This window comes from Castor canadensis, chromosome 1 (genome assembly GCF_047511655.1).
Source record: "Castor canadensis chromosome 1, mCasCan1.hap1v2, whole genome shotgun sequence".
Lineage (NCBI taxonomy): Eukaryota > Metazoa > Chordata > Mammalia > Rodentia > Castoridae > Castor > Castor canadensis.
Window position 1 is genome coordinate 148,430,689 of NC_133386.1, and position 27,420 is coordinate 148,458,108.

A 27,420-nucleotide genomic window follows, 5' to 3' on the forward strand; every position below is an offset into this window, starting at 1 on the left:
GATAGAGTCTTACAAACTATTTGCCCAAGCTGGCTTTGAACTGCGATCCTCCTGATGATAGCCTCCTAAGTAGCTAGGACGACAGGCTTAAGCCACCAATGCCTGGAGAACTTCACCCTTGATAAGAGGAATACTAAGTAGCTCTAGGGAGAAATGGGATGAATGGCATCATCCTGGGGATTATCCACCACAGTCCCCATCTCCTCCCAGCTACCATGATTCTTGTCTTTTTCATTGAATTGACTTGAAGTCCAGGATCTCATATAAATTGGAGTCAGCTGTGGATGAGGTGCCTTGAATGCTATTCCTCTTGATCTGAAGAACTGTGAATTAAAGAGACAAACCATTTGTCCCATTTCTGCCTGTATTAGGGGTCCCCAAGAGCATCCCCAGTTCAATGGTTCACTAGAAAGACTCACAGGACTCAGCGTAAAATCATACTCATGGTAGAGAAGTCTCTTAAAAATATTGTGGATTTTCTTCTAATAGTATTGAGTTCACTCTAGTAGATAAAAGTCACACTCTAAAGTCTTTTAAAGATGAGCTCTTCTTTTCCTTGGATTTAGAATTAAAGTTCTCTGAGATAATGTTCTTAAAATTCTTGGAGACTTTTTTGTCTGGTTGGGAGCATCTATGAAGCATACTCTCCAATCTGGATGCTGAGAAGAATCCTAAGATTATTTTTACCCAGAGGCCATAGTTTACTTGAAATGTGCTGGATTTAATCTTTATTGTTGGACCATTTCCTTCTGTCCAGTTTTTTGCTGGGAGAGACTAGGGATTAGAAAAACCTTCATTTTTGAATTTAGCAACTCTTGCCTTTACATTCTCTCTTAATTCTGCTTGAAAATTAAACAATTCTTTCCTTCTCCTCTCTTCTTTCCTCCTCCCCTCCTCTCCCTTTTATTCTCCTCTCCTTCCCTCCCCTCCCTTCCCTTATCCTCTCCTCCCCTTCTCTTTATCTTTCTCTCTTTTGAGAGGGTCTAGCTATTATCCCAGGCTGACCTCAAACTCAGCTCCTTCTGCTTTATCCTTCTGAGTGCTAGAATTGTAGGTGTGCACTACCATGCCTGACTAAACAAGTCCTTCTTTTCTTTTTCTTTTTTGGTTTTGGGATTGAACCCAGGGCCTTGCACATGCTAGACAAGCGCTCTATCACTGAGGTATACCCCAGCCCCTGGTTCAACTCTTTTCTCATGTTTTGTCTTAGGCAAATAAAAGACATCCCTTTCTATTTTTTAATTTTTGGAATACTATCTTTTTTCTAACCCCTGTGGTAAAATTTGTTTTTATTGAGAAACAAAAAAGTCTAATTTTAAAAATGGGGTTAGTAGATTGGAGTCATGAGTGAGTCTATTGAAGTCTTTGTAAACCAGGTGTGGTGGTGATGGTATGTGTCTGTAATCGCAGCACTCAGGAGGCTGAAGCAGGAAGATCCTGAGTTTGAGGCCAGTCTGGGCTACATAGTGAGACTCTGCCTAAAAAAAAAAAAAAAAAAAAAAAAAAAAAATCCCAAAAAAACTCAAAAAGCAAAAAACCCCAAAAAACAAAAAGCAAGGGCTGGGGATGTTTTATAGTGGTAGAGTGTTTGCCTAGCATGCCCAAGACCCTGGGTTTGACTCCCAGCATCACAAAAAGAGTAAAAATAAAAAGAGACATTGCATCTTCCACCTTTTTCTTTCTTGGATCATTTTGGACTGGGAAAAACCAGCTGCCATGTTGTAAAGACAGTCAAGCATCTGTGGGCAGACTCACATGGGGAGTTGCTGAGGTGAGTGAACCATCTTGGAACAAGATTCTCCAGCACCAGCTTAGCTGTCAATGACTGTGACTCCATGTTCCCAAGAGACCTCTAGAGAGAACTAAACAGTGAAGGGACTTCTAGATTTCTGACTCACAAAAAGAGAGAAACACACACACACACACACACACACACACACACACACAGAGGTATGATATTTATTATTGTTTTAAGATGCTCAGTTTTGAGTTTATTAGTTATGTAGCAAAAGATAATATAATCTGTTAGATTTCATACCACTGCTCTTTCCATGACATTGTGCTGCATTTAAATATTTCTGATTGTTAAGAATGAGTATTATAGGAGAAGTAGGAATTTGGAAGTCCAGAATATCTGGATTATGGATATTAAAAAAAAAAAAAGGCTTTGCAATACATTTGGTGTGTCCAGATGCTGGGTGAGAAAGAGGAGTGGTAGCTGGTGGCTAAGCTGAGCCTTGAGAATTAATTAGGAGGACTTCTTTTTTGCCACTACCTAAGGCAAGCTGAGTCGGCATGAAGAAATTAGAGGTTAAACCGTGTGTTTTTGCTGAGTGGCAGATGGGCTGCAATTGGGGAAGATAACAGAAACCAGAATGTGGGAGGGTAAGAAGTCCTGACCAACTATGAAATGGAGCAGCTCAGAACTGTCACAGTGAGGAGCTGACTCTTCCTTCTCTTCAACTGACCCATCCTTTCCTCTGCCCACCAGGTTCCCTTTGACTTGAAACTCACTGAAGCAGCTCCTTCTTTTTCCTGCGCTTTCCAAATCCCTCCTTTTCTTTTCCTTTCTGTTTTTTTTTTTTAATAAGTATATAGCTAGTTAATTGGGAGGCAGAGATTGGGAGGATCAAGGTTCTAGGCTAAACTCTGGCAAAAAGTTAGCAGGACTCCCAGCTCAACTAATAAGCCCCACATGGTGGTGAACCTGTGGTCCTGACTATGTGGGAGGCATAGGTAGGAGGCCAACCTGGGGCATAAATGAAAGAACCTACCTGAAAAATAACTAAAACAAAAGGGTGTAGGGGCATGACTCAAGTGGTAGAAAACCTGCCTAGCAAAGTTGAGGTTCTGAGTTGAGCCCTAGTACTGATGAATAAATACATAAATAAATAAATATGTGTAGATAAAGGAACTTTATTTTATTTATTTTTAAAAAATGTAATTATTATTAGTTTTTTTTTTTTTTTTTTTTGAGACAGGGTTTCAAACTTGAGATCCTCCTGTCTAAGCATCCTGAGTGCTTGGATTACAGCAGTGCACCACCATGCCAGACTCATAAAGGAACTTTTCTTTTTGGTAGGACTGGAGTTTGAACTCAGGGCTTCTAGCTTAAAAAAGCAGGCACCCTACTGCTTGAAGCACACCTCCGGTCCATTTTGCTCTGGTTATTTTGGAGATGGACTCTCCTGAACTATTTGCCGCGTCTGGCCTCGAACTATGATCCTCCCGATCTCAGCCTTCCCAGTAGCTAGGATTACAGGTGTAAGCCACTGGTGCTCGGCCATACAGGATCTTTTAAAAGGAAGACAAATCCACGCTTTATCTGAGAATCACCTCCTTTTGAAAACGTTTGGTATTTATTTCTCTCCCCATATTGTCCTGATCTGGTCTAGGATTGGACAGGAGAGGCACTGCGCATGGTAACTTAATCAGATCGGAGTCATTCAGCAACAGTTACTACCTGAGAATGCTGGCACTGGAAGAGCCTTTCTAGAACATGTGGGACAACCACACTCATTTTATATGCGGAGGATCTGAAGTCGGAAGAGCTCAAGTAACCATTGTTAACAGATATGAATAGAACAGCTACAATCAGGATGGCTCTGCCCTAGGCTTGGCTGAGTTCTTTTAAGTGGCCTACCCATTCTGATGAGTAAAATGGGTGGAGTGACTTGCTGGGGTCCTCCTAGATTTTGAACCATGCAAGGAGAAAAAGATCAGCAGCAGCAGCATGAACCGGGTCAAACTCTTCCTAGGACGTGTATTAACCCTCATCAGCTGGGGTTAGAAAGAAAAGGGTGCCTGCCTTCTTAACTCACCTTAAAACCCATCTCTGTGCCCCCAGAGCCCGCTACAGAGAAGGCATCATTGCGAAATGAACCAACCACCTTCTCTCAGAGGTCCTTCCTTGCTTCCCCTCCCTTTCTCCACCCTTCCCAATTTGGGACATTTGAGGCTTTGTCTGGGAACTTTGCGGAATCTTGTGTGACCTCCCTTCTCACGGCGGGTCGCCAGCTGGGGCTCATTCCAGTGTCTCGAGTTTTTCCTCTGGGTGGTGAGGGGGCATTTATTTCGGGTGTACGTGAGCCCTAAAAATGGCCTTAGCTGGTCTGGGAACCAAGTAGAAGGATCTGGGTGGTGTTTACCGTCCCAGACCCGACAGAAGGCCGAGTATTCCCGACGGCGCAGGCCGGCGGAGCCGAGCGGCTCAGGGGGCGTGGCCTCGCAAGGGGTGGGGCCTGGGCGGGGCTCCGCAGTCAGGTGACGGCGCCGCGAGCGGCGTCGGCCCAGGGGCGGCAGAGGCGCAGAGGGGCTGTCGGAGCCGGCTGTGCTGGCTGGGGTAGCAGGGGCTGCAGGGGCCGCGGCCATGGGGGACTTGAAGGACGAGCTTCTTAAGGCCATCTGGCACGCCTTCACCGCGCTCGACGTGGACCACAGCGGCAAGGTGTCCAAGTCCCAGCTCAAGGTGGGCGCTGGACTCCCCGCGCCACACCGGGGCGCCCTCCCCGCTTCCCGGGGTGGAAGCTGAGCGGCGGCCGCAGGGAGGGGCGGGCGGGAATGCGGCGCGGCTGAGAGGCGGACGCCGGGATTTGGCATTTTCGGCTTCCTTCTGTCTTCGGGCGGTCGCTCGGTTGGGCGTGTTAGCCCTCGAGGTTCCCAGGGGGCTGGGAGAGGCCGGGTGGGGTCTGTGGGGGGCGGTTCTGCTTCCTGGTTGGCGCGAGACGCGCAGAAACTTTCGGACTGTGTGGGGGGAGTGGGTATAGTGACTTTGTCAGAGTTTCCCCCTTACTGGGGCTGAACCCGGGACTTGCCCAAGGTCACGGGGCAGAACCTCTGCAGTCCGCAGATCCACACCCGGGCAGACCTCACATGGGCTAGCTGCACCCTGGGCACCGGGGCAGGCCGTCCTGAGAAGGGGGAACCCCAGAGCCTGGTCCCCAGCGTGCTCCTCCATCGCGAGCAGTGACCATGGCTTTCTGACCCGCCCGCGGTCCTCTGGTCGGGAACTAGTGGAGAGGGTGTGCTGTGTTCCCCGTGAGGAGCCCTCATTTTTCTGGCACCCAGCAAAGGCATCTGCTTTTGCAGAGTGGTTATTGTGGTTGCCAGAGACCCCATCACTAAGTCAGAGTGTCAGGTATACATAAAGGGATACTTGTAAATTGAATAATCCCAAGCAAGGAAAGTGGCACTCAGCCAGGAGGAATTGGCAGCGACTTGAAAGTATAAAATATAGAAACAGACAAGAGGAGCCATTCACAGGCATTTCCAAATATACACATTTTGGATCTGAATGACTGGTTTTCTTAGCCTCTTCTGAGAATGAGTTTCTGAAGATTGGGTTTGCTTTGTATATTTTGTGCTCGTAATCAGGAAGCTCTTTTGAGTAGTGGCTTTTATGCCCGTAGGATTTAGCATTCTTCCTCGCCTTCCTTTCGCTTGCTTCTTTTTCTCATTCATAGAATCATAGTCTGGAAGAGCCCCGGTAATAATCTACATATTGTTTATTTAACTTTAAAAATTAATATACAGTAAACTTAACTTTTTTGGTGTCCTGTTCTGTAAGTTTTAGTACGAGTAGAGTCATATATGTATTGTCACAACAAGGGGTTCATCAGTTTCGTCCCTAAGAGTTCCCTCATACTGCCCCATTCCCATTCCCAACACTGGTAACCACGGATCTGATTTCCTTTTGTACATGTGATGTAAATGGAGCCATACAGTATGTCACCTTTTAAAAACTGGTTTCTTTTATTTACTCAGTGTAAGGCCGTAGAGAGCCATTCAACTTGTGTGTATCATTCTTGTTATTGCTAAGTAATATTCCATTGTATGAATGTGCCATAGTTTTTCTATTCATCCTTGAAGATTTGTGTTATTTCCAGTTTTTATGAATACAGCTGCATTTTTACCTTTCATTGTTTTTACTTTTACGTGTTACTATATTTAGGATAGGTTTCTTTTTTAGAGGAAAGCATATATCTTAATTTTTCAAATATCTTTTTAAATTTAATTTTTATTAGCATACACTAATTGTACAAAGGGGTTTCATTGTGATATTTATAACATGTCATAATGTATTTTGATCAAATTCACCCCATCTATATTGCTTTCTTAACCTCCTTCCCTTCTTCTCCCGGCTATTTTAACAGTTTTTGGTGGGTGTCATGCTATTTTCATACACACACACACACACACACACACACACACATATAAAATGTACAGTGTACTTCTATAATATTCACACCTTCCCTCACCCTCTCCTTTACTCCTCTTCCACGTGCTCGTTTTCCCCTCTCCCCCAAAAAAAGTAGTACTAAAGTGGTTTCTTTTAGATAACTTGTAGGGTCTTTTTTTTTTTTTTTTTGTGGGGTTTGAACTCAGGGCTTCATGCTTGCAAAGCAGGCACTGTACCACTTGAGTCACACCTCCAGTCTATTTTGCTTTGGTTATTTTGGAGATGAGATCTCATGAACTGTTTGCCCAGGCTGGCCTCGAGCCATGATCCTCCCAGTTTCAGCCTCCTAAGTAGCTAGGATTGATTACAGGTGTGAGTCTGGCTTTGGGTCTTTTTTTGTTCATTCTGACAATTTGTCCTTCAATTGGCGTATTTAGGTCATTTACATTAATGTAGTTAATGTTATGGTTAGATGTAGGGCTGCCATTTTATTATTTGGTTTTTGGTTTCTCTTTGTTCCTCTCTTTTTTTCCTTCTTTATATTATTTGAATATACTTTATTCTGTTTTAATACTGAGTTTTTGATTCTTTGTGTAGTTGTTTCAATGGTTGCACTGGGAATTAGAATATTCCTATCTAAACTTTTATGCTGTACTTAGAATTAATATTTTACCACTTAATCAGAATGTAGAAACCTTACGGCATATAGGTCCCTCTGTTCGTCCTACTTCCTGTTGTAATTACCATGTTACTACTCTGCCAGCATCAAAAGTTCTCAGTGTTAAATTGATTTTGCTTTCAACCATCATTTCTCTTTTAAAGATTTTTTGAAAAACCTTGTTTTATTAGTATACAATAGTTGTACAGGGGTTTTTGTTATTTTTTTAATATATAGATATATTTTGGTGGTACTGGGGTTTGAGCTTAGGGCCTCAGGCTTGCTAGGTAGGCGCTATACCACTTGAACCACTCTGCCAGCCCTTTTTGTGTTGGGTATTTTTGAGATAGGGTCTCACAGACTCTTTGCCAGTGTCTGGCTTTGAACCATAATCCTCCTCACCTCTGCCTCCTGAGTAGCTAGGATTACAGGCGTGCCTGGCTAAGATCTTAAGAGAATTTTTAATCTTTTCCCCAGGTTTCCTAGATTATTCCTCAGTTTTATAGATATGGTAGATTAAGCTTCTGGGACATGTAGTGGTTTGCTTAAAAGCACAATTGTAAGCAGTAGATAAGTTTCCTGCCAAAAATTTCACACTTTTTGAGCCAATGTTTCTTCATTTTTTCCCTCCCAATTGACACAAATGAGATGTTTTTGTGTTACTTTTGTACTTTATTCAAAATTGTTTTTGTGGCTGCTAATAGGAAAAGTGTCTAGGAGGGTTTTTTTGTTTCTTTGTTTGCTTTTTTTGTGTGTATGTGTGTGTGGTACTGGGGTTTGAACTCTGGGCCTACACCAAGAGCCACTGCACCAAGCCTTTTTTGTTGGGTATTTTTGAGATAGGGTCTCAAAAATACTATTTGTCTGGGCTGACTTTGAACTGAGATCCTCCTGATCTCTACCTCCTCAGTAGCTAGGATTACCGGTGGCGCCCAGCTCTTTTTTTGCTTTTTTGAGACAGGGTCTGCTCTGTAGCCCAGATTGGCCTCAAAATTTGGTACGTAGCTAAGGCTGGCCTTGAACTTGGCTGTCCTCCTTTCTCAGCCTCCCAAGTCTTGGGGTTACAGGTGTGGGCAACTGTGCCCCACTCCTAGGGGAGTTTTGACAGCAGGTTTGGCACAAGGTGTAAAAATCTCAATTTATAGCTTTTAGCCATAAGACATTAGCACATCTATGCAATTGTACTTTGTCTCTCCCATGTCTACAGAAAAGACTCTGGAATTAATTCAGTCATGTTCCTCTTGCCAGTATTCATATGACTGAGAATATTTTTAAAACTTTATCGAAGCTTCTTTTTGGTGTTTGAAGTTTGATGTTCTTTTGGCTAGGGGTAGAATTTTTGTCTTAATTTGTTGATTCATTTATAAAATAACCTTTTGTATTTTTATTGTACACCAGGTAACATACTAACTTAATAAAAAGCTTAGTACTTTTAGGCCCTTAAGAATTAATATCTCCTTGGAGGAAATATGTAATTTGTTAAAGAGCAGACTACATATTCTACAAATTCAAAATGGTGGCTAAAATTTTTCACTTTAGAAAACTATATGAATATTCTAAAATATTTCTGACACTGTCTTTTTGAATTACCTTTACAACTTTTGACACAGAAAGGATACTTTCACGAAAGGTATAATGCTCACTTCATATGTTGGGCTCTGGGCCCAGTGCTAAGGGTGATGATAGTGAAACATGGGAGAAGAAGAAACAAACACTAATCTGTGCTTAAATTTTGGTGAGCAAAAATCAAGAGACTAAATCATTAGAGAGAGAAGCCATTTTCTCTCTCTCTCTCTTTTTTTTTTTTTGCAGTACTGGGGTTTGAACTCAGGGTCTACACCTTGAGCCACTCCACCATCCCTTTTTTGTGATGCCTTTTTTGTGGTTGGGCTGGCTTCAAACAGATCTTCCTGATCTCTGCCTCCTGAGTAGCTAGGATTGCAACTGTGAGCCACTGGCTCTCTCTCTCTCTCTCTCTTGATATAAATGTATTATTTAGACTATCCTAGAGCTGAGGATGTTGCTCAGTGGTAGAGTACTTGCCTAGCATGCACCAGGCTCTGGGTTTGATTCTCAGCACTGCAAAAGCAAACAATTGACCTATCCTTAAAAAAGTCCAATGGTAGAGATAAGACATACAGAAATATTATTGGATAGAAGACACTGAGTGTGAGAGAGATGTGGGGCCATAAGATTTTAGAAGAAGAGGTGGCTATACCCCACTGGTGGGATTACTTCATGCAAAAAAAAAAAAAGGTTTGTTTTTTTTTTGGTATTGGTGTTTGAATTCAGGACCTCTTTACTATTTGAGCCACTCTTCCAGTCCCCAAAAACTTTCTCTCGAAGTATTTGCCTAGGCTAGTTTCGAACTCAATCCTCCTGATCTCTGCCTCCTGAGTAGCTAGGATTACAGGCATGAGCCACCGGTGCCCAGCAAACAATTTTTGTTTGGAATTTTTTTTTTGGATACACTGGGAATTGAACTCAGGGCCTTCCTTGTGCTTGCTAGGCAAGTGTTCAGTCACTTGAGCCATACCTCCAGTTCTGTATTAGTGGTTTTTAATTGAAGTTAGAAAATTAAGAAAAGAAGCTATTTAGAGAATAAATTATAACTTAGTTTTGAACATATAGAGTTATTTTTTTGAGGTCCTTAATGGATGGGATTCAACTAGAGATGATGTCCTTTTTTTTTCTTTAAATATTTTGATTTTAAGCTGTTTTTAACCTATATATAATATTCTGGGATTTTTTTTTTTCTTTTGTTGGGAGAGTACTAGGATGTGAACTCAGTGCCTTACACTTGCCAGGCAGGCGCTCTGCCACTTGAGCCACTCCGCCACTCCCAAGAGATGATGTCCTTGAGAAGTGTCAGGATGTTGGTTAAAGACTATGGTGGTTGAGCCTGGAAAAAAAAAAGAGAGCCTTCAACAGTCTTGGGGAGTGCTAGAGTTGGTTATAAGAGAAATAAAAGGAGACGGGGACCAGAAGTCAGACATAAGAACCACTTGGGACAACTTTGGAACTGAGGAAGAGGAGTGTTTTAAGGAAAACATAGCCTCTTATCTTTGTGTTTATTTATTATTGTTACATAATACATATTTTGGAGATTGTAAAGTAATTAGATTGACTCTTCCTTTCCATAGGCAATAAAATATATATTTATTCTCCAAAGGGATGTAATGAAAAGTTTGAAGTGCTGGCATCATCTTGGGGATAAATATATATATATATTTTAAGATTACGTTGTAGTATAGTGTTCATTTAGATAAATGTGTTTTAGTCACTGTTGAAATAAGTGAATATTGGTCTTGAGTGTAGTAAAAAGCTTACATTTTATATGTAATTTCTATTATTAACTAATAGCATATTTTGAGTACAACAATTACTATCTAAATTTTTTTTAATTTTTAATTTTTAACATTTTTATTATTATATAGTAGTTGTATAGAGGGGTTCACTTTGACATTTTTAGTTCATTCCCTCCATTATTCTCTCTTTTCCCCCTTCCCCTGCTTAAAATGACTTCAACAGGTTTTCATTGTTCCATATTCATACATCTATAGAAAATACATTGACCATATTCACTCTCCTTTACCCCTTCATTTACCCTCTCCCTACATAAATTAAGTTTTAAAGTGCCTCAAACTGTTTTCCTTTATAAAAGAGTTTTGAAATTATAGTTGTCTCAGATTTTCTCAAATTTGAGTTCTTGTAATTATTGTAAAATGTAATTTACTGATTCAGCTCTATATTTTTGCCTTGAAAATGAGTATCAAGTTATATTTAAAACAATAATGAAAAATATGAGGAAACTGTAGCTTTGTAGAATAGTCAGACCTCTTTGGTTCAGAGTTATTTGTGTAAGCAAAACTAAGTAACTTTATTATCGGTATGTAGGTATTTAATTAGACAAATACATACTAATTTGTTGCAGTATTTTTAAAATATAAAATAAAATAAAATGGCTTCTTCTAAATATCTCAGATCCTGGTAGCAGTTAGCACTGATGCCTTTGTTAAAGATCTATGTTTGTAAACCATCTAGTTTACATACTGACTAGTGACTACTTTCTCCTGTGATGATTGAGTAATTTATTAAATACTTAACACTATTTTTCCTACTAGACAAACTCCTATAAAGAAAGTAAACTACATGCGATCTGATACAATGAGAAATGTTAAATATCCTTTTATCATTACAGAAGAGTTGTTTTTATCACCACAGATAGTAAAAGATAGCCATTGCCTAGAAACATAACTTTTTGCATCTAACTTGTTCGAGCATCCATTTTGAAGTGCATTAAGTTAAGAAAACTGAAGCATATTCTTCAAAGCACGCAATGCCAGTTTTCATGAATACTTTAGAGAAGCAGTTCCCTTATAGATTGCAAAAGGCAAATGAGAAGTGCAATTTTTGGACTAATGAAGGACAATGAAGAAAGGAAATCAAATGAAATAACTTTTACCATTAAAGTTAAGTAGAATGTGGAAATATCTAAATAGAATAAATGCTAAAACTAAATTAACTGTTTCAAGTGTCTTTAGTTTGGTTTTACCATATTTTCAGTGCTAAATTGTGACACCTTAATATAAATTAGATAGCAATTTTATACCTATAATTCTTGCGAAAATACTTATCATCAACTGTGACTTGTATTATGTAGTTTTGACAATCATCCAGGAAGTATATTCAGATTTGTATCATTTAATCCTCGACTCCATAGAACTGCCACCACTTTAAGGTGGAGAACATGGGATATAGTTGAACTTGTTTGCCAAGACTTCAATGAGAACCAAGTTTTGGCTTCAAACTTTTTTCTCCAAAACCCATGATCTTAAACCAATTTCCTTTACATTTGTAATTCCCACCCAAGCCATCTCATTACAGGAACTAACTTTACTGGTCTGTTTCCTATTGAGTACATTCAGTACATAGACATGTGGGATTTTACGGTGTGGACTAGAAGGAGCATTTGGGGTTTTAGCTCTCTCACATTTCTAGCCTGTTCTCTGCCCTTCATTCCATCCCTTACCAGTTGTGATAGGCAAAGGCCAGGTAGACAAAAAGGGAGAAGGGGAACTCACAGTCTGCTTTTCTCTTTCTGTTTTTTTTTTTTTCATGCTCCATCTTGTACTTTATTTTGACAGTTTTACTTGAACAGAGAGCCTTGTTACACATTGGATGTACCAATCTGTACAACAGGGTGTGAAGTCTATTTTTCAAGCTTCCTCTCTTGAGAGCTGGCACCAAGCAAGAGCTGTTTTAGTCAGAGTCTTAGACTGCTACAAATTCAGCTGGTCGAGAGTGTTAAAAAGCTAAGTATCACTAAAAATCCCAGAAGTGGCTTATTGAGCTAAATTTTTCAGTGCTATTAATATATCAGTTGCTAATAACGACTTTAGTGATTTTATACGCTGTGTATTGAAAGAAGTGCTCAAAACAGGATGCAGCTTCTCCTAGGCCAAGGCAAGTCCGTTGAGCTTCATACTTTAGTAAGGAGAATTTTTCCACGCTCTGTAGTCATAGGATTAGTTAGTCTGAGGTTTTCCATAACCTTTCCTCTTCACAGATTATGACTAGTATTAACTCTTGCATGGCAAAAGGAACTTTGCAGATGGGAGTGAGTCAAGAATTTTCAATGGGAGGATTATTTTGGATTAGCTGGGTATGGCCAGTGTAACCACATGGTGTTTATAATGGGCAGCTAAGAGGGCGCCAGTCAAGTGGAGATGGATCAGTGGCAACAGATGCTTCTGGAATGCCATTTGAAGATGAAGAAAGTGAACAAGAACTAAGAATTTTCAGGCATCCTCTGAACCACACACAGAAGCTGGAACATCACAGGTATATGCAATCCCATTCTACATGCCCACACAAAATGATGTTTTTCTTCGAATTTTTTGTTCCTAGAAAGTCATAAATTATGTCCATGTGCTCCATTTCTTGAATCCTGTGAGATGCCTTTAAGACAAAATTTGAAGGACCCAGAGTCTTCCTTACCATTTCCACTCAATTATTTTCCAGCATATTCAGATAATAAACCTTTTAATTCTCAGCACTTCTTGAAGAAACAGACATAAGATCTGGTATCTGAGTAACATTGTGATACAACTGGTATCCGAGTCACGGCCCCAAATGTGTTATCAGAAAAAAATGGTCCTGAAAATTACCTTAGTTCTTGTGTCTGGTAGGAGAAGAATTCAAGCAAGATGCAAAGATTTAGTAAAAGTAACAGTAAAGTTTATTAGGAGAGGAACGGGTGAGAAAAGAAAGAAGCGTTTTCTATTGCCCACGCAGGAAATGGGAGCAAAGACTCCACTATCTAAATAAATTTTAGAGACAAAATTGATAATGTAGTAAGATACTATTTTAGTGTTGGAAACACAGACTTTCATCAGATTTGTCAGTAGAATAAACATGTATACACTGATTGTAAAACCCATTTGTAACTTACAAAGTTGTGGTAGAAACAGATGTTCAGTAGTTGTCTAGTCACAATGCTTCCTTGTTAAGACAACTGGGCAGAGCTGGCAGAATGGCTCAAGTGGTAGAGTGCCTGCCTAGCAAGTGTGAAGCCCTGAGTTCAAATCCCAGTATCAGAAAAAAAGAAAACGACAACTGGGCATAATGTCATTGCAGGTCATTAGTGTTCTTGAATGTTTTTTAAGGCACCCCCAAAAACTTATGAGGAACCACTTCTGCCTCCCTTTCCTTATCTTGATTTTTAATTCTTCTTTCTCTCAAATTCCCTGTGATCTCATTGGGCTTTTTCCTGGCAATCGTGCACCCTCTGAGGGGGCCTCCATCTCTTTGGCTCCAGTTGTGGCATTTCTGGCTCCTCCCTGTTTTGGAGCTGGAGCTGCACAGGCCTTCCTCTACACCCGCTCTATGCACCCCCCATAGAAGTCATCAGCTGTGTTAGCCTAATTTGCAACTGGATTGTTGGAAGCAACTCATCATTTTATCGTCACTAATATTACGGATTTGCTGTTACTGTGTTTTGCTGCTGGTGTACAAAGGGACAATAAACTAGTGATTATTTAAGTTAAACTTTTTAGAAGTGTAGAGATCTAGTTACCAGCTGATACAACAGTAGGCTAATATGGGGAAAGAAACCTCCAGAAACACACTCTCCAGTTGCATTTAAACTTATATTTGTGAATATTTATTTCTTAGAACCAACTGTATAGTTTGATTGCATGGTTTGAATTGCAATTCTGTTATACTCTCTGATAACTAATAGAAGATTGAAAACTAGTGAGACAAATTGAAGCTTTTCTTTATAATGAAGTGCTGGATATTTATAGGTGGCTGAGTAAATACAGTTGAATAGAATTTAATTTTTTTTATGAAACTTTTCTCTGGTTTGATTTTGATGTTTTTTGTTTTTTTGTCTGTTATTTATTTTAAAGAGACATCTGTGTGTGGATGACTTCATTGATGTGCCATCTGAAACAGACATTGTTACTTTTAGTCATGTTAGAAGTTTGCAGAAGTCATAATGGAAAATCAGTATAGGATATATTATTGGAAGTAGAGGCAATAATTATTTTTTCTTATGGCATTTAAAAATTATCTTCATATTACTTAGCATTTCATTGGTCTTGCTGAAAGATACTGAATCTCCAGTTTTACTTAGAAATACATGCAATTCCAAGAGGATACAATAATGAAGGCTGTTATTTAGACAACTATATACATAAAAGGAAATTTTTGAAAATAGTTCATCCATAAGATTCAAAACAGCATTTATAAGCTGAGTACCAGTGGCTCACACCTGTGTTTCTAGCTACTCGGAAGGCAGAGATTGGGAGGATAGAAGTTTGAGGCCAGCCTAGGCAAATAGTTTGAGATACTCTATCTCGAAAATACCCAACACAAAAAAGGGCTGGTGCAGTGGTTCAAGTGGTAGAGCGCCTGCCTAGCAAGTGTGAGGCCCTGAGTTCAAACCCCAGTACCACCAAAAAAAAAAAAAAATTTACAAAATTTTTCCCAACCCTTGGGTAACCATTATTTCTTCCAGAGGTCACAGTGTGCTTTAACATTCATAATGTAATGTGTTTTCCTCTTAAATATAGTAAAGCCTGGTGATATTTTTGTAGCATCTATTGTAACTTTACTTTGCAATTATGGTTGCAATGTGAATTATATGTCAGTGCTGGAAATGTCTTGAAATAAGCTTTTTGGCTTGGTATTTTTATCCTGTTGTTTTTAGAAACAGCTTTGTGTGTGTGTGTGTGTGTGTGTGTGTGTGTATGTGTATGTGTGTTTAACTTGTCTGTTTCTAAAGTAAAAGAGCTTACAACTCTAGTGAGAATCAAATTGAAAACAACTTTTAGAGGGACAGTGTGGGTAGATTGAGTATTTATTTTCTTAATGACAGATTTTCAATTAAATGCTTCTTATTCTTCACCTTGTGATTTGTTTGCATATCTTGTGAAAATATTGTCTATTCTGCTCCAATGTAGGCATTTACTCCCAAAAGTTTTAACCTTGATAGTTGCAAAAGTAAGCAACTATCAGCAGTCAGCTAAAAATGTAAAGCAGCAAAGGGCTTTCTTTTATTGTGTGAAACACAGTGTGCAAAGATGTAGTTTGTTCTCATGCATTTGGCATGTATTCTGTTCCTAATCTTTCCTGTTGTGTTTCTGTTAACTCTTGTGGTGGAAGTTGTTCCTGTGAAGGAATAAAAAAGTCTAACTTAAAAACGGGGTTAGGGATCAGAGTGAAGTAAGCCTGGTTATAAACCAAGCATGATGGTGCATGCCTGTACTACCAGCACTTGGGGGTGCTGAGGCAGGAGGATCAAGAGTTCTAAGCCAGCCTCAGCTATATAGTGAGACCCTGTCTTAAAACGAAATGAACAAAGAAAGAAGTCTTTGTAGATATTTTTCATATTTCACCAAAATGAGATAGTAAGGATAGCTCTCTAAATAAAGAGAATATCAGACATTTTTTCTTTTTTAGTACCAGGGTTTGAACTGAGGGCCTCATGCTTAGGTAGGTGTTCTACTGCTTGAGTGACACCCCCTGCCCTTTTTCCCTTGGTTATTTTTCAGATAGGGTCTCCTACTTTTTGCCTGGGCTGGCCTCAGACTGTGATCTTTAGATCACATAGATTTAAATAAATTTTATCAAAGTATGTTGTTACAATTGTTCTGTTATTGGTTATTGTTACTAATCTCTTTTTGTGTCACCACTATGCTTGGTTTATTGGTGGAGATAGAGGTCTTGTTAACTTTTTTGCCTGGACTGGCCTTGAACTGCCATCCTCCCAATCTCTGCCTGTTGAGTAACTGTGATTACTGAGATGAGCCACTGTGCCTGGCTTTATAAATTAAATTTTGTTGTAGATATAATTATAGGAAAAGCATAGTATATATAGGGTTTGGTGCTATCTGTGGTTTCAGACATCTACCAGAGCTCTTGGACCACATCCCCCATGAATAATAGGTGGATAATAGGATAATAATAGGATGAATAATAGGTGGAATAGATAAATTCAACAACCTTTCTGTGTAACAAAAGAAATTCTAATGTTAATTTATTAACTACAACCACTGATGTTGATAATTTACAAAGCATTGAATGAATTTGAAGTTTCAGTATAAACACTTTATGTTAGGCACTCTCCATATGCAACATTGTCCTGTCCAGAGCCACTGAGGCATTGGCTTTGGCTAGGGCTACGTTAGATCCAGAAAGAAGTCAAACTATGAGAAAAAAAGGTTACAGCAAGAGATTTCTTAGGTTTTTTTTCTTGTTGAGGGAATGCTGATAGCAAAGTCAGAATCAGTGTGGCAAAACTGTTTGGGGGAGAAAGGCAGTGAGTCCTCCGTAAGCTGTATTAGGCACATTTAGAGTGCAAATCTCTAGTATTGGTTAGTGATGGGAACCAATGTTCATTTCAGAGGTCAAGATCAGAAAGGGATGAGAATCATTAGCATACAGGTGACTTAAAGTTGTTAAAATGATACTTTCTAGGAAAAGAATAAGGAGAAAGACGAACTCAAGGCCAAATGTAGGGCTTTGGGAAATGTCTAGATTGAGAGGACGAGAGGTCAGAGATGTGATTCTATAAAGGCACCTTGGAAGAACTGAAGATGGTATGTCATGGGACCAAAACATCTCCAGACTGTCAAGTGCCAGAAACTTGGGAGAATGACTTGTCCAGAAGCTATCTATCCTAATTTAGGTTCCAGTAAGTGGATGCTGAGACAATGATAAGAGTGAAAAAGTGTCATTGGAAAGAAACACCTATGTGGGTGGGTGGGAGAGTAAGCAGGATTGGGGGAGAAGCTGTCAAACCATACTACAAACATGGCACCACTAGGAACTCTAGAGCAGATTGCCTGTTAGTGATGTCATGGCTGAATGGACCCAAAGGAAGCAGGAGGCTGACAGCTCACAGCAGTCCTTGTAGTTAGGCAGCAGTGATTCCTTCATGAGGGGACATCTGAGTACTACATTTCTATGTCTGCTGCAGAATCCTTTCTTGAGCAATTTCAGGAGATTGATCAGGACATTGGTAGGGATAGAAGGCGTTTTATAGAGCCATAGGAATCGGGAGTCAGAAGGTGAGGCCTCAGAGGTCAACCTCAGATTTGAGATCTGAGTGTACACCTTGAGTATACACTGTAGCTTCAGATTTTCTCTTGGACAAGAGTGTACTAAATTGAGCTACCTAATTTCTCTCCTGCTGTAGAGCTCTCTCACACTTAATTCTTCGTCTCCTCAGAGGTCTATACGTAAGTTTTACTGGATCTCAGACCAGACAAGTTGAGTTCTGGTGGTATTACTAACAAATGGAGGCACTGTGCTTTACTTTGAAAGTAATTTGAATTAGAGGTTCCAATTAAAAGTTTCTTTTTTGGAAGCCTGGTAGTATAGTGAAATAAATTCACAAACCCAGACCTAGGTAAAGATGGTAGAGAAGCTAAAGAAAAGAAAAAAATCCTTGAAAAATTTAAAATGGCTCTAACTTAGAAAATAATTTTTGGACAACTCTCTCATCAGGTACTTTGTTGGGTTTTGATGTTGTATAAATGAATAAAATATAGACCCTTTCTTTTAGGAATTTACAGAGTAGTGCAAGTGACAGGAAAGCTCAGTTGAGCTTCTCACAGGTGATTTGTTTTCTTAAAGACATTTGTTTGTGCTATATTATGGTGGAGGGGGACTGGAATCTAAGGAGGGCATCCCAGATTGAGAGACTTTTTTGCCAATTAGTGTGACTTCTTCAAGAAGCTTGGCAAGCTGGGCACTGGTGGCTCACACCTGTAATCCTAGCTACTTGGGAGGCTGAGATTGAGAGGATCTGTTCGAGGCCAGCTTGGACAAATGGTTTGTGAGATCCCATCTCCAAAGTAGCCAGAGCAAAATGGATTGGAGGTGCTGGGTTTGATCCCCAGCACTGGAAAGAGAGAAAAAGAAAAGAAAAAAAGATGGTGCCTTGCTACTGTTTCCTCACTTGGCGGAATAGCAAAAAGAACTACGGCATTCCCTTCATCCTCTTTTAAATATGGTCACTATTTAAATTCATGAAGTCTTTGCCTTCATGACTTAATCATCTCTTAAAGGCCACACATCTTCTAATATTGTTACATTGGTGATTAAGCTTCAACAGGAATTTTGGGGGACACATGCAGACCATAGCAAACCCCAGCTCTATTTTATTTATTTTCCACAAATATAAAAGCTTCATTTTTTCTGATCATAAAGATAACACATAGAATATTAAAAAATACATCATAGAGACGAAGATAAAACACTTGAAAGTCCACCACCAAGCGGAGATGCACAGTTAACTTTTCAGTGACTGTCTGTCCCAGCACCCCCCAATATGTGATCTGCACACACACAATACACTGACATATGTATCCCTTTATATAGTAGGATCATATTTCATATGCTTTTGTAATCTATCTTTTTATATCAATGTATATAGATACAGACACTGTCCTTTCTGATGCTAGTGAACTGTTTCACTGTGTTAATATATCATCCTTTGTTTTGCTATTTTCTTATTCACAGATTTTTGAGATGTTGTTTTCTTCCAGGGATGCTGCTACACATCCTACAGTGCGTAGGACACCTCCCCTGACACCCCCAAACAAATAATTATTCATCCCAAAATGTTAGTAGTGTTGCAGTCAAGAAAGCCATCTTGTATCTGTCTGTTCAAATACCAGGTATTGTTAGTCAGGCAGGTGTTCTTTTAATTTGCATTCTTTTGATTACTAGTGAGGTTAAACATCTTTTCCTGTTTTATTTGTTTTTCTTTTTTGAACTAGGGGAAAGGGTAGAATTTAATTTTTTTACAGGATGCTGAAAGATCTGAAATTCCATGTGTAAATAAGAAACCCATTCAGAGGAGGAACTTCATATACTATGTATAGTTTCCTTTAAAATGCTACAACCAAAACCACATTTAAAAAGAGTTCTTAGTGGACAAATGGAAGGACATATTGTGGCCCAAATCATATGCAACAAATAGTTTTATGCCTCAGCAGTACAACCTAAGAATAAAAGGTCCTGGGAATCTCATTTGGAACTTGAGAGATATATTTATTAGTCCTTCATTTCTTTTGTGAAGTTTCTATCTTTTCTTAAATTTGTTTTTGGTATTACTTGGGTTTGAACTCAGGGCCATGTGCAGCCCTTTTTTGGTATAGCTACTTTTCTGATAGGGTCTCGAGTTTTTGCTCTGAGCTAGTCTGGGACCGCAGTCCTCTGTTCTCCTACGTATGCCTCCTGTGTAGCTGGGATGGCAAGTGTGTACCACCATGCCCAGTTTCTTTGTTGAGATGGAATCTTGCCAGCTTTTTGCTCAGGCTGGCCTTGAACCATGATCCACTTGATCTCAACCTCCTGAGTAGCTGGGATTGCAGGTGATTGCCATCATGCCTGGCCAGTTTTGTACATTTTCTTTCCATGTCCATTGTCCATTTTTCTAGTAGGTGTTATTTTTTTCTTATTAATTTCTAAAAAATGACTTGAATATTGGAGTTATTTGCCTTGTTTGTGGCATCTTTTTTCTTAAAGAAAAAATTTTTTATGTGGTCAAATTTACTAGTATTTTCTATTTAGTTTCTGAAGTTGGTGAGTTGCCAAAATAACTTGATAGGTGGTCAGTTAGAATGTACCCCGGTTGCATTCATGTAGCTCAATGGCATGAATTCCATGGCCAGCATCACAGCAAATGTTTTGCAGTGTATTCCCTGCCTTCATCTGTAAATGTTAAGCTCCTACTGAGTCCTCCCTTAGCTCCATGCTAGTCACTGTGAAGAAGACAGAAGAAAAACAATAGGCAGAGTTTCCCCATCACCGAGGTTCAGTAGGTAATTGAGATCCCACTAGCATGTGAAACAGAATACAGAGAAATACTGAATAAGGGTTCATTGGGCACGGTGGGCTAGTGAAGGTTTCCTTGAGTTTATGAAGAATGACTCCGTCCTGAAGGACATGACTAGGCAGAAGGGGAATGTTTCCAGTTCAGGTCCTTATTATGGGGCAGGCAGAAGACTTGAACTGTCGTCCCTGCTTTGTTACTAATTACTTTGTGATTTAGGTCAACCCCCAGTCTTTTTATCTGTGAAGTAAAGAGATAGGAGTGTGATATTTTAAAAGATTTCTGTTATTTTTAAAATAAAAGGTTTTAGCTGGTACTTGTGGCTCACATCAGTAATCCTAGCTACTTGGGAGGCTGAGATCAGGAGATTCATAGTTCAAGGCCAGCTCTGGCAAATAGTTCTCGAGATCCCATTTCCAAAATAACCAGATTAAAATGGTCTGGTTTGGCACAAGCAGTAGAGCACCTGTTTTGCAAGTATGAAACCCTGAGTTCAAACCCCAATTCCACCAAAAAAAAAAAGTTTAAGGTTTTACTGTTAAAAGAATGATTTTTTTGAGACAGTGTCTACTATTTATGGAGTCCAGGCCAGTCTTGAAATCTGGAGCCTCAGCCTACCGAGTGTGGGGATTATAGGTATGTATCACCACACCTGCTGTTAAAAGAATTTTTAGCAAGAGCTCATTCAGCATTAACTGAAGCCTTCTGGTATCAGGCTGTGTGGTAGGTGTTGTCATGGGCATGAGTGATGGATAAGACATGGGCTTTTCACTCAGAAATATACAATCTTAGGAGAATGATGGAGGGGGTGAATATTATAATAGTAAGCACTTTTGTAAATATCACAGTGTATCCCCAGTACAACAGCAATATAATGAAAAAAAGAGAAATGTACAATCTTCTAGGAGAGCAACTCCTGTGTGGTAGTGTAACATAAGTACAGATGGGGGAACACAGAGTGGGGACAGACTATTGATTTTGGATGGTGCAAGATTCAGAAAGTGACAGCATTTATATTAGGTAGAGGTGAAGGTGGGAATAGAGCCTTCCTCAAGGAATAGGGGAGGAAGGAGTGTTTGCTTAGAGTTTGGTGAGTAAGCTCCTTTGGCTGGATTTGTACTGTTTGTACAGAGAGGTAGGAAAAAGTTAGGCTAAAATGGTAAAGTGAGCTGGCTTGTGGAGTGATTTACACATGGAACTTTTGATGAGTTTTAGCCAAGGGGATAACATGATGTAAGCAGTGCTTGAAAATTTATTTGGTAAAGATGTCTAGGATGATAATTGTTTGCACTAGGGACCAAGAGAGGGCAGTGCTGATGGTGACTGGGATTTCTGAGGTTGAATGGAATAAAGACAATTTAAGAGAAGCAAGCAAGATGTAAGCAGTGACAAGCAGGATGAAAGAATATAGTCAGGAAGGGGAAAAATGACTCCATTTGGAAAGGGTCAGGACTTGTAGTAGACAATGCTCTTAAGGCAGGGCATAGCAGTGGTAGGAAATTGGTCATTCTGGTTCATTGTTAGGAAGAATTTTCTGGTAATTTGCCATTAGCTTGAAATTTTATCAATCAGACAGGAATGTTCATGTTTTTAAAGTTTGCTCATTATGAATTATAACTATAATCCTGTTGGTTAGATAAGTCTATTGGAATGGAGATCCCCACCCCCTTTTATTCAGCATTGAGTCTTGCCTGTTGCGCACATCCTGTAAAGGGAAGGGGTGTGTGTGTGCGCGTGTGTGCGCGCATTAAAGAACCCTTGAGAATCTCTACATCTCTGGCGGGAGGAGGGTAAACATTAAGCAGTCATGGGTATTAAGACCTTGTTTAGTTGTTCCCCATCTTTGATTTCATTTTCATGATAGCTGGGCAAAAATGCTTCAAAGGGAAAATGGCAAACCACTGAACAACAGCAGACCACACAAGCAGGACTTCTGCACCAGAGTCATTTCTGATCAGCAGAGCCCTACTGGCTACAGCAGGCAGCCATAAGGAATGGGAGATGAGATTCTGGCGTAGATACGGATCTTTTATTGTGTAACAATAGTTTATTCTTCACACCAGGGGCATGAGAGCAAAGTTGCTTAGCAATCATGTGGGTGCTGAAAGAATGGCCTTTGGAGAGCAGGCATTTGAAGTGGGATAAATTTAGCTTTTTCAAGAAGCTTGCAAACGCCCTGATTAGCGTGATTGGGGGCAGTCCTTTTACAAATTAAGATCTTGTAGTCCTCTTTCTTTCTGATTGCTTGTATGTTGATCTGTTTTTCAGCTTCCTCATCTGTAGAAAAGGTAGTGCCTGTTGGAACAGTTTCCTCCAGAGGCAGGTGCTGGGAGACCAGGGCTCTCAGAGCCAGTTGTGTTGCTGGGTCCTGAGGAACAGAACAGGTGGGGCTGGGGGAGCACGAGTCCCCTCGCCCCTACTACAGCTTAGAAGGAACATATTCACAGATACTTTGCATAGGCAGGGGTAGTTTTTCCAGAAGGAGAAGGAAGGGGCATAGAGTACAAAGAATACCAGAGTGAGAGGCTATTGTAATTCCAGTTTCATGACACATAAAACTCATTTGGGGCCCATTTTCTAATCTCTGATTTCACCTCTTCATCTGTAAAATAGCAGTAACATCTGCTTTACTGGTTCAGGGACTAAAGCAAATTGGTGATGGTGTGAGTCTGTGCTAAAAAAGCACAGGTTGCTACTGTATAAACTTACGGAACCTTTCCCATCTTTTTACTACTTCATATGCTGCCATCAAAATTTTTATTTACTTATTTATTTATTTTTTAAAATTTAAACTTGTGGTATTGTCTGGGTATTTAAAAATGCTGATAGAAAGTTTTGTACCCTTTTTTCTTACTTTTCTCTTCTTTTTTTTTTTGAGACCAGGCCTCGCTATGTTGCCCAGGCTGGCCTTAAACTCCTGGGCTCAAATGACCCTCCTGCCTGAGCTTCCTGAATAGTGAGTACAGGAATGCACCACCACATCCAGCTAAATGTTCTTAAAAGTTAAAAAAATAACACACCGTTTTCTTCTTCATTTGTAAACTTTTTCACTTATCTCTTATTCATTTTTGTTGTTAATTTGTTTGAAGACTACTTCCTTTTTTTAGGACTTAACTATGAAAAAGAAAACTGTAACAAAGTTGAACTACTGATCTAAGTTACAGTTCTTTTTGCTGAATTGAGTTTGGGTTGATGGTTAAGAATTGGACTTTTTTCCCTCCAAATTTCAGACTCAAGACCAGCTCCTCATTTTACAGCAAGGATGCTGGCCAAGCAAGTACTTTAGCCCTACCAGGACTGGAGCTCAGATTACTTTCAGGTCCTTGTTATTATAAGCTGCTTTCCTGTACAGTCCGCATAATAACTAAAGGTGGTTAAGAAAATTATCACTGAATTCAGCCATCCTTTATTTAATATCAGTGCTGTTTAATTGTCCAGTGCTGAAATAATAGAGTTCCAATCAAAATCTTCACTGGGATCACTGGGTCACACTACACACCTCTATATACAGAGAGCATTGAGTTTGACTTTAGAGGACTGAGAACATAGTATTACTTATTATTAGAGAGTGTTGGACCAGACATTACAAAACCTGAGTTCTGGCTTCAGTTCTGCTCAGTTTTCTTAGTCAAGAAAAATATACTTAATCTCTAGAGCCAGTAGTCACTGTTTACAAGATGAGAAGGACGGCCATATGATATCCAAGGTCCAAGCCAGGCTTTTGTTAGAGGGTCTGTGAGACCCTAAGACAGAGAAGAATGTGGACATGGAGAGATGAATGTTTTCTTTTTGTTTCCTGAGGACTTTGCATTAATCAACTGTGTTTCTCATTTTATGTCCCTGTCTGGCATGTGTTCTAGCTGCCTCTTTTCCTATCCAAAAGCTACATTTATGTATCCTTTAGGTCATAGGTTGAATTTCTCTTCCTCTATGAAGTCACTGTGGCTACACAATTTCTCATTTTCTAAACTCATTGATTGCCCTTACATCTCACTCACCATTAATTATGGCACATTGCTATAGAATATGCCTTCCTTTTATACCGCACCTCTAGGGTGTAGGTTGATGTAGAAGGAAAAGAACAGACTGTGAAGATAAATACATTTAGCGATGTGATCTTTGGGTAGCCAATTAAAATATATGTTCAGTTTTTTAAATAGGTAGTACATTTTTGAATAGGTATTTTTTCCCCCTAAACTTAATTAGAAGTGGAGATGCAATGAAAAGTTGTCTATCCCTGGCCTCCCAGAATTAGTCAAGCCCTCTAGAATTTCTTATTTTTCATTTATTTTTTGGTAAATGAATACTATACATATTATTAGGTACCTTGTTTTTTTCACTTAATTTATCTTGGAGATCTTGTCATACTGGTATATAGTGAGCTTCCTCACGGTGTTTAATGTTTTATTGACATACCATAATTTAACCAGTGGTTGGGAATTTTTAAGTGGTAAAGTCCTATTGATTTTCAAGTTTGAATGGTCTGGAAGCCTGATACGAGAAATATGCTCTTCCTTTCTCTATGACTTATATTCCCCCAGTGCACTATGGTTTTTAAGCACTCTACATTTTTGAAATTGGTTCTCATAAAACCTCTTTGGGGTAGATGACTCTTCCATAGGTTTTACTAGGTAAATTCAGAAAAAAAAAAAAATCTCTTTACAATTTGACTGTGGTGCAGGGCTCTTCATAAAAGCCCTTACCATGCTTTTTTGTGTGGTCCACTGGCAGATATGGGCTGACAAGTTCAGGGTTTTCTTGAGAAACACAGCCTGTCTTGTAGGGCTGATAAAAGTCTTCATTCCTGCATTTATAACCTTTAGTGAATTTACTTCTTTTACTTTACTCACTTCCTTAAAACCAGTAGAGCATGGAGAAAAGGATGTCCACATAAATGAAGCTTTGAGAAACTGAACCAATTTAGAAAAATGCAAATGTTCTTTTTATAGATAAAAATTTTAATTTAAAAAAGTCCTAACTGAAATATGTATATGCAGAAAAAAGTAACTTACTTTTTGCTTTGGTTATTTTTGAGATAGGGTCTCGGGTTTATGCCTGGATTCACATGGACTGTGAGTCTCCTATTTATACTTCCCTTATAGCTGGGATGATATGTGTACCACCATGTCTAGCTTTTATTGTTAAGATGGGAGGGGGGCTCTCAAGAACTTTTTGCCCAAGTTGGGGTCAAACTGTAATCCTTCTGATCTCTGCCTCCCAAGTAGCTGGGATTACAGGTTAGAGCTACCATCCCTGATGGTGTTTTGTTTTGAACAGATGGATCTTACTGACATTTTGCCCTGATGTTCCCAGTAGCTGGGATTATTGGCATGAGTTATTGCACCCAGAAACCTGAGATATTTTTATCTTTCTCCTATTTTTGAACTAGGGTCATGATTTTATCTATCTACTACCTATCTATCTATCTATCTATCTATCTATCACCTATCTATTTGCAGAGCTGGAAATCAAACCTAGGAACTCATGTGCTCATACACGGTAGTCATGGTTTTAACATTGAGCTACAATTCTTCCCCCTTCTCTCTTTGTCTTTTTTTTTTATATCTGTGTACTTTTGTATTCATGCTGAAATTTGATATAAAGTTAGAATTGTAGAGCTGTTTGGACACTTAGAGATTATTGATTAATATATGGTATATTTGTGTATTAATCCAGTCATTACTACTAATAAATGGAGAAACTGAAGCCCAGAGAGGTTGCCACTCACCCAAGTCATCCACCTTACTCAGAGCACCTCACTGCAGCTGTCGAGTTCTTCCTCTAAACAAGCTCTAATTAGCTGCCCCTTCTCTACTTTGGGAGAAGTTTAAGTTTGAACACATTTCCTTGTCCCCATCCCTTTTCTTTGTAATTTAGACCAGTTAATAAAAGACTACAAGGAATATTATGTTCACAGACTGTACCTAGAGCCTAGCTCATAAGAGGCATGCAATATAGAAACCAAAGCTGGGGACAGAATAAGAGCGAGCTTGGGCTAACAGGTAGGGGATGGCAGTGAAGTGCTCCTCGCCCTGTGTTTGCTAGCTTACTTTTCATCTTTCTCTCCCCAGGGCAGAGAGCACAGTGAAGGTGCTGCGTGTGCTTAGTGGGTACCTTTAAGCTACTCTCTTTCCCCTAGGTCCTCTCCCACAACCTGTGCACTGTGCTGAAGGTTCCACACGACCCTGTTGCCCTGGAAGAGCACTTCAGGGATGATGATGAAGGGCCTGTCTCCAACCAGGGCTACATGCCATATTTAAACAAGTTCATTTTGGAAAAGGTAAGATTCTAACCTGTCTCCCTTACAGCCTTGAGTTGCATATATCAGTTGCTGCTCCCCAGAAGTCCTTGTTGGTGACTTCATTGAGGAGTTGAGATACAAAGTATCAAGACATAAATGAAAAAGGAAGAAAGAGTGATGATGCTTCCTGTACCTCCCTCTCTTAAAATTTGATGTTTTATCCAGCATAGGTCATTCTTTGAAATTAAGAAATTCTGTTTTGTTTTAATCTATACTTGTCCATGTGGGCGATTTATTATGGAAAAAAAATATGGTTGTCAGTGTGCTGGAAGTGGCTGTCAACAGCCATGAGATACTATACAGCAACTTTTCATCCTAGTCCATTTTTTGGGCTGTACTGGAGTTTGAATGCAGGGCCTAGCACTTGTTAGGCAGGTGCTCTATTACTTGAGCCACATCTTAAGCTCTTTTTGTGTCATTTTTTAAAATAGGGTCTCAAGTTTTCCTGACCTGATCCTCCCATTTAGTTGAGATGACAGATGTGTACCACAATGCCCAGCTTACTGGTTAAGATGTAGTTTGACTAACTTTTTGCCTTGGCTGGCCTTGAACCATGATCCTCCTGATCTCTGTCTGCCAAATATCTGGGATTTATAGTTGTGAGCTACCACACCAGCCATTCTAGACTTTGCAAGCACCACTTAGATGCTTTCTCTGGGTTACATTCTGAGTAAGGATGCTATAAAAACCTACCATTTGTTTGGAAACAAAATAATATTGACAATTGTGCCATGTTCAGTTTTTCCCTTGAGTTTGTATCATTAAAAATTTACACATGAAAGTGTTTAATTAAAAAAAAAATTTGGATTAGGGGCTGGTGGATTGGCTCAAGTGGTAGAATGCCTGCCTAGCAAGTGTGAGGCTCTGAGTTCAAACCCCAGTACTGCCAAAAAAAAAAAAAAATTAGATTAGGTTTGAAACTGATCAATAAA

General features: G+C 39.6%; 1 protein-coding gene across 3 annotated transcripts in view; it reads left to right on the forward strand.

Moving 5' to 3' along the window:
* The first annotated feature begins 4,295 nt into the window (after positions 1–4,295).
* The window catches only part of Swap70 (switching B cell complex subunit SWAP70), an 82,212-nt gene continuing 59,087 nt past the window's right edge, over positions 4,296–27,420 (forward strand). The window contains exons 1-2 of one of the 3 annotated variants that reach the window (XM_074041137.1): positions 4,296–4,468; positions 26,327–26,467. In XM_074041137.1, the coding sequence (XP_073897238.1) occupies positions 4,370–4,468; positions 26,327–26,467 (240 nt within the window). In that variant the 5' untranslated portion in view covers positions 4,296–4,369. Of the gene's footprint in view, positions 4,469–12,383; positions 12,681–26,326; positions 26,468–27,420 lie in introns of those variants that run through there. The other 2 variants (XM_074041140.1, XM_074041139.1) reach the window with 2 other exon arrangements.